We start from the raw sequence: 13,070 nt of genomic DNA on the forward strand, positions 1-13,070 counted from the left end.
CATTTTTGAAGAGCTGCTCTGCAAGTTCTCTGATGTGCTTTATCATTTTCAGAGGGTTACTTTCTTCAACTTTAATCCGCTCTACTTCAAAGGCTACCAACTGAGGAAACAAAAGTCAACAACCCATTTCCACATATAGCATCTATTTGCTACACTATTAAAATATAAAAGAATCTCATATTACTTACAAATTGAAATGCAAGCATAAAACTATGATGTGAAAAAACCTACCCCACTTTGGATTGTAGCTATTGTTCAGGCTTTATGGTTCATGGCATATGAATGCATGATCATTCTCTAATGATGGTAGGGTATTGTTTCCTGTTAAAAGCTATTTCTGGGGCCCACAGGAGCTCTGCCTATTCCAAAACTGATAAAACTGGTAACACAATTTAGGAGGGTTAAACATTTCTCCAATACGTGAAGATTTGAGCCTCAAAATATTCCAGAAAAAAAGTCTAACATCTTGAAATTCTAGCCTCTTCTCTGAACATGGCTATTCAATTCAAAATTAAATTTGTACTTATTTTAGAAATTGGTAGAGACATGATTTAGATCTCCTCATCAAGACACAATTTCTCCCTCCAATGAACTTTCACAAAACTTTAGAACTTGTGAGATTTTGCCCTCTACTTCACATTATATAAATATATTTATTTTTAAATGTCTTATTTCCTCTCTACCAGATATAAGCTCTTTAAGGAAGGACATGCTACATGTTCTCTATGTATTTCCATTCAATACCTAGTGTAGAGCCTGAATATAACAGGTATGCAATAGATATGGGATGTATTGATTTATAAAGAGGTCCAAAACAATATCCTTAATAGTTTATCATCTTGTTGAGGACAACAGGCATGTTCAGAGATAACAGCATCTCTCTTCTTTTCTCCTCTCACCCCCAACTATTCCAGGGTCAGAAGCACATAAATAGCGATGTGCAAAGACTGAAGTCCTTCTAATGTATTTTGTGAGTTTGCCAATCCTGGCTTCAGATGAAGAGAATGTGATAGTTTTGTTAGCAGCCTAGATAGCAATCATCTCACAAATGAACATTTTCATGAAAGTCAAATAAAATCAATTGTAAACACTTTATTATTTTGCTTTGGGCCTGGTGAACATAATGTCAATTGACATGACTGATTTTACAAGTTAACTGTCAGTCAATATAGTAAACACATCATTTTTGTAAGCTAAGCAATGATCTAGACACTGAGGGATGATATCAAAGGAAATAATCAATACAAAATCTGCTTTGGAATTTCTGGCAATCTCAAATTGGCTTCAAAAAGCCATGTGATAGATCTGTTCTTTCTACTACTGAAGGACCAGATCCTTCCATCCTGTATGAGACCATTGATAAACTGGAGAATTCTCAGAGCCATGAAACCAAAACAGTCATGGACTTGCAAACATCGAGTGAAGAGAGATTGAAGAAAGTGAGAATGTTGAGAACGGAGAAGAGAAGTCCTGAGGAGAGCCCCAGCATCTATGAAGGTGAAGTTAACCTTATGATCATGGCTCCAGAACCGCAAGGTCTTCAGCTGACCCAGTTATTTTATCAGGGAGGAAGCTAAAGTCCAGGAAGATACAGTGACTTGACCCAGCCACACTAGGAGCACAAGTCAGAGGAGATAGCAGAGTCATCTCCAGGATTGTGATGGATGAAAGTCATGGGGAGACAAAGAAAAATCACAAGTGAAAACACAAAGAGGGGGATATTGCCTCAGGAGGCAGGGGGCTTCTTTTCCTGGCTCTCCAAAAGCACATGGAATAACCACACATTACATGCTGTATAGTTGAGATTCTTTTCCAAGCATGGATTTTCTCCAACTTTCCTCAACCCTAAAATTAGGGTCTCCTTCATATCTTTAAAAAAATCATCTGAGGAATTCACCCAATGTACCTGAGGCTACTCTCTGGATCTTTAATATGGTGGGGATCCTGATATCAAACAATGTAATGATGACATACTGAATTTGTCATATACCCTGTAAGAGGTAAACTCGGAAGCTGAGGATCTGTCCTTTCATTTAGGGCTCCCTAATAGCTCTTAGAGGAGTAAGCTTGATAAGAAGGAGTTTTTGTTGAATAATAAACAAGGGCACTGACTGGATGAGCCTAAGCTTTTTTACCACTGACCACAGAGGAGATTCTGCTTTAAAGTTTGTGGGTTATCTATCATAACTTTACTCCAACAAGGATGGTAAGCGTATGACTTAATTATGTCTTTCTAAAAAGTTCTGCTCATGTATTAAAATTATCCTAAAGTTTAAAATGAAGTTGTATCAAATAATTTTATTAATTAATTTTAGTTCCAATAATATGTTTACCATTCCTAATACATACTTCATTACTAAATATTCATATAAACTTCCTAGATAATTAAAATGGAAAATAAATTAAATTATGCTCAAGATGAATAGTAAAAACTATAATTTTCCTTGTCCAGACCTGTGATTTCATTAGTGTAGGAAATTACCTCCACCAATGCAGATTGGCAGCTGCTCTGCAAGTTATAGTTGGAAGACTGGGTCATACAACCAGTAAAAGTGTCAAGTTGGAGCCTTGGAGAAAATATGGAGGGATTTGGTCCTCATCAGCAAAAGGAACAGTTCCAACAGATAACTTTATTTGGCCCACTTCAGATGAGCAGAAGCTCCAAATTATGGTTTCCTGACTTGAGGCAGCTTGATATTCATTGTGTTCAAATATTTCCTTCCCAAGAAACCTAATAGTTTTTAAAACAGCAATTATTCTTATTAGATTCAAGATTTTAGAAGCTTGATAAGCTTCTTTCACCTCTACTTTTACCTATTATATTCATTCTGCATAAAATATGAAATATTAGTTTAAGGGCCCATAACCACTTCTATATCATAGACCTCTGTGGAAGTCTGGTGAAGCCTATGAATCCTTTCTCAGAACAAGGTTTTTTTTTTTTTAATTCCTAATTGAAGGAAATGCTAGATTTCAGTTAAAGGTTAGTGAAAAGAATGTGGTTTTTTCCCATCTAAATTGATGTACTCTCTAAAACTTATTCAGAGACCCTCCTTGGGAAATCTGTGGACCTCAGATTAAAAACCCCTGCCCAAGACAATTTGTACCTCATCAAAGAGATCACAGGATCTGTATGGAGGTCCTCTGTCTGACACAAAGCCTGCAAATGCCATTCCATTAAGCACCTTAATGAGGAAATCATTTTCAACCAAACCACGCTGTCCCAAGAAAGCTGTCTGTAGAATAGAAAATATGAAAGGGAGAGATCAATTAATAACTAAGGTCTACATGGACAAAATGTAAATATAAAATAAAGAACAAATGTCTCACATTTTTTCAATTCATGAGGAAGCATCACTATTTTAAAGAACATATCAAAGTTATGCTACACATTTTGTTTTGGTTTCCAAAATGCTATTTCAGAGGTAAAATGTTATTATGGAAGAACACTGCACTCAGAGTTAGAAGAACCTGACAAGGCCATTACTAGCTAGGTGATTAAAGGTGAGTCCTTTTCTAAAACACAGTTTCACCAAGTTTCCTTCACCAATTACCTTGTACAAGGCAGACCAACCAGGCCAGGTAGAGCAAACAGTCTCCCTCTCTCCACACTGCCCTCCTCCACCACCAGACAGGAGGGTAGCAGGTGCCAAATGAATAAAGTAACCTACACCATCCTGACCACTGTTTCCCTTAAACCCCAATGGACACAGCCAGGGATCCATCTGTGCCTGGGACCCATCTCCTGAGTGGCAATCCTAGAGATACAACCACACCACTGTTCCTGAAGGAGCTGCAGCCACAGCTCCACCAAAATCCTTGGCACTATTAAATGGCTCACCATTATAAACTGAAATGATCTTATCAGTAGAAACATGAAAGAAGAGGCATTACCACCTGCTTTACCACTTGACCCCACAGTCTCTGGGACCTTTCCATCTAATCTGCTGCTGAAATCTTCATAAATTTCTCCTTTAGAATTTGAGCTCCCTGACTGCAGGAATGTCTTGTCTTTTTATTTGTACCCCCAGGACCCAGCACAGTACTTCCCACATACTATATGCTTAATATATGCTTCATTCAGTCATCCTGCAAAATGGGATCATAATCATCAGAGCAAATTTGTCACAAGGGTCCAATAAAATCAAAAAATTTGATGGTTTTTATAGTCTTTTCAAGGACACAGTGCTCTTAAAAGGAAAAACACCTTAGTGACACTAAAATGCTATGTGAGCTATGATTATTTGAAATAAAATGCCAAATTAAAAAAGTTCATAATATGATTAAAAATGGAAGCATACTTATTAGAAAATGGGATCTGATACTATACATGGAAAAAAGTAATCCCTATCCATTTTGGGAGTCTGATCCTTTTTGAGAACTCTAAAGCACAGAATGTCAGAGCTGGCAGGGGCTGCAGGTATCCCTGCTTAGATGGAGATGAAGATACTTGTGATACTATCTGTAACACAAGGCTGCTAAAAGCATCAAATGGGATAAGGGATATAAACATTTTCTAAATTATAATGGCTATGTTAATGTCACAAAAGTCATTAACACCTGTGTGGTCCAAAACTTTCCAATCTGCAAGAAAAACCACTGAAGTGGAGTTCTAAGCTAATAGCACTTTATTAAAAGATTCATGACTCCTTCTAATGATGTGTACCTCAGATATTCCTCGAGATCTGAGATGCCTCCTTTCCTCAGGGCCTTGCTTTTATATCCAAACATACAAAATAGGAATAGTAAAATATAGAATCTCATCGATTGATAAACCTTGATTTTGACACTCTAGTAGGGTCATAAATGATGCGTCTGCATGGGTGGTCAAAAGATGATCATCTTCTATTACTTAGTGGTCATAAGATGGTCACCTGCTCATGATGGACAAGATAAGGTGGTCCAGAGGTACAAACTGGGAGACTTTTCATATTATACCATGCATACTAGGCTTGGACATGGAATTTGAGCAAAACTGGGTGGAACTATCTTTATCAGCATTCTTTTGGTTGCCCAAGTGAGCTTCATAACTGGTAAACAAGTGAACATTGGATTAAAGTTTGAGGCCTACTATAAGAAACTATCAAATCTAATTATTTTTATAAAATACTTATTAGTACATGTCTATTTTTGTACTGATTGTTAGATGACTGACTACTTATTACTAGAAGAGTATATCATTAATAATTGCTAATTGTTATTATCCCTTATGGAATTACACTGAACTGATTAATACTGATTGGAATGGAGTAAGGGTCCAAATGAATCATTTCCCACACGTCACTGTCTAAAACCCTTATTCTATAGAAGAAAAAGCGAGTTCCAAAGAGAGATCAGCTAGTCAATGGCAGAACTATGAAAACTAAAGTTCACTTCATTTGTGGTCAAATATCCTTCTCACTACATTGTACTGCGTATTTCTTCTATTACCTCACATTTTACTGTTCCCTGGTACTAGCTTTAAAAGGGGAATAATTCACTTTCTTTTCACAGGGTGAAAGGTTTGCAAATGTTAGTTACCTTATGAAAGTGAATGACTGGCTCCGCATGGATTCTGATAAGCTGTAGGCAAGATCTATAACCCTGGAAAAGTTGTGCAAATAATCTAAGGAAAACTGCTCGCACTTCTTTATCCTGAAAACGAGAAGGGAGAAATGTTAGATTTTATTGAAACAACAAAAAAGTCACAGAAACAATGACTGGGAGACCTGGGAATCATTTCATCTCTCCTAACACTCATGAAGTTATCCCCAATGTATCAGTTATGAGAATCTTTGTTTCCAAGATGGTGATTCACAGTCCAGAGAAGGGTTTCCATTCTGGTTCTTTGCATCTTACACCCACTCATTATACCCCTACTCTCCATTAAATGGAAGCCCTAGAATTCTTTCTCTTATCTTTGGGCTAAAGGAATGCCCCATCTTCCTTCAATTTGTATCTAAAAACTTCCAAAAGATATAATAGATCTAAAAAACTAATAGATTCTATCAAAGCTCCTCTATGAAAAAACTAATTTTTTCTATATCACGTGATAAGAAAGATTTCTTTTTAGTAAATTATATTTTCAAAATAATATTTTTAAAAATAATACTTTTGTTTCCCCCAATTATTTATAAAACATGATTTTAACATTTTTTTTAAGTTTTAAGATCCAAATTCCATTCTTCTTTACCTATTTCCCCTTCCTGAGACAGTAAGCAATCTGATGTAATTATATATATATATGCAATAGTTTTAGAACTAGCAGGAATCTTAGATATTTATCTAGATAAAGCAATTGAGGCTTAAAAAAATAACATGCTCAAAGTCACATTCCTATCCTTATTTCTAATATAGTCAGTGGTGACTCTTAGGCTAGAGCTTTTTTCTGGTTGAAATTAAGGGAGCTGAAATCCACTTCCTTAAATATTTTCAAGAAAAAAAAATATTTTTTTATTTTTTATATAAAAAATAGTATTTTAAAAAATTATTACCCAAAAAATCCAAATTAAATCGTAAACTTACTAGCATTTTTGAGTGTGATAGAGCTGTCCGTGGTGGAGGGAATGCATAATCTGCTGCTTCTAGGTCAGGATGCAAAATCTAAAATAAATATATTTTAATTAAAAAAATTGTCCTAATACGGTGGAAACACTTTTCTGTATACAGAGAAAATAATAAAATTCCATCAATAGACACCATCTTGTTAGCTGAGAAGATTTCAATATTTACAAAGAGCTGAGTCACTCTATTAGATAACACACAAAATCTTTGCCCTTTTGAGTACAATGATTATCTATTTCAGAAAGTGAACCAATTAGCAAAGATGATAAAGGAATAACATCAATTTGAGGCAGGATATATGAATAGTCAAGTTCTCCAAACTCTGTTAAGAAGTCCTTAATCATTTTAGAGAGAAATCTGCAATTATTCTCAAAGAGTTATTAAACTAATAATAATGTTTGTCCTTCATTTTCGAAGAAGACCACAACATCAGGGAGGTGAGGCCATGATAAGCACGTGAATTGGATTTGAGTGAGGGGGCGCTGTACTAAGGCACTAGTCTCACTTTCTCCTCTATAGAGTCCTCTGGGTCCAATGGCCAGATATGAATCAGCAAGACCGGAGATGGCCCTGGATATAAAGCAATCAGGGTTAAGTAACTTGCCCAAAGTCACATAGTAAATATCAGAGGTTGGATTCAAACTCCCATTCTCCTGATTCCAAGGTCAGGATTCTATCCATTGTGCCATCAGAATTATTAAATCGCCTTTGACCCAGCAATACTACTACTTTACTCTATTTCCAAAGATGACTTGGGAAAAAAAGAAAAGAACCTATAATGTTCCAAAATGCTTATAGCTGCTTTCTCTTGTGGCAATGAACTGGAAATTGCAGGGATGCCTATCAATTGGAGAATAGCTGAACAAGGTGTGGTATATGATTGTGATGGGATACACTTGTGCTGTAAGAATGAGTTCAAAGATTTTAGAAAAACATGGAAAGACTTGCATGAAATAATGAAGAATGAAATGAGCAGAACCAAAAGAACTTTCCATAAAGTAACAGCAATAGTGTTAGGTTTTGTTTTAGTTTTTTTAGTTTTTGCAAGGCAATGGGGTTAAGTGGCTTGCCCAAGTCCATAAGTGTCTGAGGACGGATTTGAACTCAGGTACCCCTGACTCCAGGGCTGGTGCTCTATCCACTGTGCCACCTAGCTGTCCCAGTAATAGTGCTTTAAGGATGATTTTGAGCAATAAAGTTATTTTGTGTACTATAAATATCCAAATAAGTTTTAAGGGACATATGAAAAAAAAACTATTTGCATCTAGAGAAAGTACCAATAAATAGAAGTATATATATATATATATATATATATATATATATATATATATATATACACACACATAATTTTATGCACATATATTTATTTGTGTCTAATGATAACCATCTCTTGGGCAGAGGGAGGGAGAAGGAAAAAAAGAAATTTACATGATAATTCTGTTGTATATCTGAAACAAACAGCAAGTTGTGTACAGCAGATTTTCAATTTCATATAGTCATCTTTTTTCTTGTACTATGTTATAGAAATGCTTTACATTGAATCACTGGAAATTCTTGACTTTTTATTTCTCCATATGAATTTACTTACAACTTTTTGTAACTCATTAAAGTAATTTTTTGGAATTTTTATTGGTAGGGCACTAAACAGGTAGTTTAGTTTTGGTAGAATTGTCATTTTTATTATATTAGCTCTACCTAGTCATGAACAGTTGATATTTGTCCAGTTATTTAAATCTGATTTAATTTGTGTGAGAAGTGCTCTGTAATAGTTTTCAAAAAATTTCTGAGTCTGCCTAGGCAAATAGACTCCCAGGTATTTTATATTATCTGAGGCTACTTTGAATGGGATTTCTCTTTCTAGCTGTTCCTGTTGTATCTTGCTAGTCATATATAGAAAAGTTGAGGATTTATGAGGGTTTATTTTATATCCTGCAACTTTGCTAAAATTGCCAATTGTTTCCAGTAGTTTTTTTTGGATGATTTCTTGGGATTCTCTAGGTATACCATCATGTCAACTGCAAAGAGTGAGAGTTAACAACTGATATTTAAATAAGAATCGTACTTATAGCTCAAATGTTACCCATGACTACATCAGTACAGGTGTGTATTATTTTATTGTATTCCTTAGATGTTATATTTGTTGTGTAAATTGAAGATTTGTCACAACCATATATTGAGTAAGTCTACTGTCACCAATTTTCTAACAACATATGCTCACATTGTGTCTCTGTATCACATTTTGGCAATTCTCACAATATTTCAAATATTTCCATTATTATTATATCTGTTATAGTCATCTGTGATCCTTGATGTCACTCTGTAATTGTTCTAGGGCATTGCAAACTGAAAACATATAAGATGGAAAACTTAATTGATAAATCGTTGTGTGTGTTCTGACTGCTCCACAGATTGGCCATTTTCTATCTCCCTCCCTCTATCTCTCCTAGGGTTTCCCTACTCCCTGAGATACAACAATATTGGAATTAGGTCAATTAATAACCCTCCAATTGCCTCTATGTATTCAAGTGAAAGGAAGAATCAATTGATGTGGCAAATTTCATTATTGTCTTATTTTAAGAAATTGCCAGTAATTCTTATTTTAAGAAATTACCTTCAGTAATCATCACCCTGATCAGTCAGCAGTCATTAATACTGAGGCAAGACCATCAACCAACAAAAAGATTATGACTCACTGAAGGCTTAGATAATGTTTGGTATTTTTTTTAGCAATAAAGTATTTTTAATATAGTATAGTAAAAATCTAACTTTCATTTGCACTGGAAAACCAAAAAATTTGTGTGACTTATTTTATTGCAATATTTGCTTTATTACAGTGGTCTGAAACCAAGCATGTAACATCTCCAAGGTATGCCTGCATCTAATTGCAAATTCCTCATTCTTCAAGCCTTGCTTATTTATGTTTACAACCCCTCTTTAAACATCCCATTATTGTATAAAACTCATTTGTGAGTATGAACTTTTATTAGATTAGATTAAATTAGATTAGATTAGATTAGATTAGAGAATACACTGATATTTTATGTCTTGTGGTATGGGGATATTTATAAGTCTTGTCATTTCAACCTCCACAACTTTTCTCATCCCTAACAATGTTCTCCATTCACACAGCCCACATCCTGAGAGCCACAATAGCCTAGTATGACCCTCTGCAAGCAGTACTGTTAGAAAAATTTCAAGTAAAATCCCAAGGAGGGACTGTTAAGTCTTTCACCTGAGATCAGGTGTGATAATTCAAAGAAGCTCTTTTTTGTTTCAGAAAATTCTATCTCCAGTTTACTTACTCTATTCTGGTTATTTTTTCTCCCTTTCTCCATAGCAGTAATCCATTCCAAATGTACTATACTACTGAGTACTTACTGGGAGTGATGTATCAGTTTAAAATAACTAGTTTAAAAGTGCGGTGTCTTCTATTTCTTTAATCTCCTTCTCCCAGAACACACCAACATATTGCTCTGTGCACTGTTACTATTATTCAGCCATCTTCATACTCTTTGTGACTCCATTTGGGTTTTCTTGGCAAAGATACTGAAGTGGTTTACCATTTCTTTCTCCAGATGAGGATATTGAGGCAAATAGAGTTAAGTAATTTTCCCAGGCCCCAGTTCCTAAGTGTCTGAGGCCAGATTAAACTCAGGTCTTCCTATCTCTAGGCCTGGTACTCTATCCACGGCAGTTCATCTATTTGGACACTGGAGACATTGGATAATGTCTGCTGGGATTAATCACACTAGCTATGTGACCTTGGGCAAAGTAACATTCACATTTGACAAATATGACTAAGAAAACAGATATAAAATAAGAAAGCATTTATATAGTGCTCTAAGATTGAAAAAAAAAATCAATATTCATTACCCAGCATTTCTTAAATGCCAGACTCTGTGGGGGTGCTGAGAACACAAAGACAAAATAAAACAAGCCCTGTCCCACTGCCTGAGGAGGTCACACTTGATTGAAGAAGACAACATGCCTAGAGAGGTATGGACATAAGGCAGATAGGTCATCTTGTTCAAGTGTGGGTGGGGTGGAACCCAGGAACTGGGAGATCAGGAGAGCCTTCAATGGAGAAGGGTCCTGCAGGCAGAATTGATGATTGAGGGGCGGCTAGGTGGTGTAGTGGATAGAGCACTGGCCCTGGAGTCAGGAGTACTTGAATTCAAATCCGGCCTCAGACACTTAATAATTACCTAGCTGTGTGGCCTTGGGCAAGCCACTTATCCTCATTGCCTTGCAAAAAAAAAAAAGAATTGATGACTGAGGGAAAGGCAGAGAGGTAGGAGATGGCCTGGCCTGAGAGAGGGATAGAAAAAAGGCTAATGTGCCTCAATGCAGAAGGGCTGGAGGGAGGAAGCTGATAGGAATTTGAGATGCCAAAGAGAGGAGTCTTCCCTGGATCCTGGAGATGCTAGAGCTTAGAGAGCACAGAAGAGACATGGTGAGCTTGGGATTCAGGCAGCTGGGTTCAGAGTCAACAGAAGGGAAAGACTTGAGGAAGGAAGACAGACCCAGCCAGACTGGGGGAGAAGTGCCCAGGTCTGGGACAAGGATGTGGACTGTGTGAACGGAGGACATTGTTAGGGATGAGAAAAGCTGTGGAGGTTGAAATGACAAGACTTGGCAAATGACTGGATGTATTGGATGAGGAGCATTTACATACAGGATAGCATCTGGTGTAATCCTCACAGTGGACCCTGTGAGGCAGCTGTGATTATTATCAACGATAAATTCGGAAACTGAGCAAGATGAAGTGGTTTGCCTGGTATCACAGTAAGATCTGAGTCTGGTCTTGTATCCAGGGCTCTTAGGCAGCAATTCTAGCTCCATCTACTGCAGCAGATTATTATACAATTATTCACCTATGAATGTTCATTCAGAATCTGGAAACCATCGTGTTTAACTAAATAAAATGTCTAAAGTCTTTAAGTTTTCAACCATTTAATTTCTACACTAATTTTGCAAACAAAATTACCATTAAAAATATAACATACCAGAGAAAGTGCTGTTTGTGTCTGATGTAACAGTGGTTCTGGGAGTGGAGAGAGGTGAATACATTCAGGGATTTTAATAGTGCCTCCATCCAAATCGGCAATGATTACATCTAACTGGAGGAAACAAAAATAAAGTAAAGATGAAACTGATCATATGAAAGTTATGTATTTTACATATAAATGCATGTATTATTAAATTTATTCAATTGGCCTTCATTATTCAAAATTACTAATCAATATATATCATGCTAATAAATTATGGAGCAGTATAAATAAGATAGAAAAGGAATCTATTTACCTAATTAAGAAAACAGAATTTTCAAGTATTTTAGGTTTACAATTAATCAAACTAGTATTTTGATAACTTCTTATAAAAATTCTCCACAAAAGTCCCATTCTGGATTCTCACTGTAGCATGGTAAGGACCCTGGATTCTTGAGGATTATACCAATTGAGATACAGTAAGATACAGTTGAGGAGATAAATGTATGTACCATTCAATGAACAGTTAGATCCCTTGTGATCTCTACTGGTAGAGGGAGTGTTTGAAGAGTTGAAATTGAAGTGAAGTATCAATGAAGTATCAAAGAATAAGTTTCATTTTATGAGCTTTTCCTTCGCATTTTAATTTGTCAAGATCTTTCTGAATTTTTATTTCTGGTATATTGATTAGTCTTCCTAGTTTTTTGACATTTGCTTTTATAACTGTGTCATCTACAAAGAAAAGGAAGGAAGGGAAGGACATTTTGCTGATTAAAGATAAAGCTTTAAACTTGGCCCTTTCTGATACAAAGTTTCAAAAAAGGACTTATAAGATACAGATGTTATGAGAGTTGTTTTCCAGGAAAAAAGTCTTGACAAAACCTTTGAAATCCTGAATAGAATCAAAATAGGAATTGAATTACTTTTTCTTTGTTATCTATTATTGCTATGCCATCTCTGTTAATATCACTTGAATAGCAAGATTCAATCAAATAATGATTTCCTGACAAGTAATAAAAGCTTGAAATAAAGACAGGTAGGCATTTCATCTCAAGTAGATAGGTAGCAAGCATATTAAAAAAAGTGTTTTCTATGTTCCAGGGACTGGTACATTAAAATAAGTCAGTCTTCAGAGTTGATAATGTGTTGATAACTAGGAAATTAGCCAAAGAACTTCAGAACCATTTTTCTGGATGGATTTGATGTAGGTTATGATTGTTGTTTAACTATGATATAGTTAATTTTATTATTACATTAATGAATAATATAATCTTATTATTATATAAGAGAAGAAATTACTTAAATTAATAATAATAATAATAATAATAATAATAATAATAATAATAATGTTTGTTCATTTTAGAAGAAGATCATGACATCAGGGAGGTGATGTCATGACAAGTACATGAATTGGATTTGAGTGAGGGGATGCTGTACTAAGTCACCAGCCTCACTTTTTCCTTTAAAGCTATCTGGGTCCAGAGGCCAGATATGAATCAGAATGACTGAAGATGGCCCTGGATGTGAGGCAATTAGAGT

General features: G+C 35.5%; 1 protein-coding gene across 3 annotated transcripts in view; it reads right to left on the minus strand.

Moving 5' to 3' along the window:
• The window catches only part of SBF2 (SET binding factor 2), a 483,290-nt gene that overhangs the window by 238,718 nt on the left and 231,502 nt on the right, over positions 1-13,070 (minus strand). For all 3 annotated transcript variants that reach the window (XM_074230291.1, XM_074230290.1, XM_074230292.1), the window contains exons 9-13: positions 11,550-11,663; positions 6,505-6,582; positions 5,521-5,634; positions 3,108-3,236; positions 2-100 (exon numbers count right to left, since the gene is read on the minus strand). In XM_074230291.1, the coding sequence (XP_074086392.1) occupies positions 2-100; positions 3,108-3,236; positions 5,521-5,634; positions 6,505-6,582; positions 11,550-11,663 (534 nt within the window). The remainder of the gene's footprint in view (position 1; positions 101-3,107; positions 3,237-5,520; positions 5,635-6,504; positions 6,583-11,549; positions 11,664-13,070) is intronic.

The sequence above is a fragment of the Macrotis lagotis genome, chromosome 3 (assembly GCF_037893015.1).
Source record: "Macrotis lagotis isolate mMagLag1 chromosome 3, bilby.v1.9.chrom.fasta, whole genome shotgun sequence".
Lineage (NCBI taxonomy): Eukaryota > Metazoa > Chordata > Mammalia > Peramelemorphia > Peramelidae > Macrotis > Macrotis lagotis.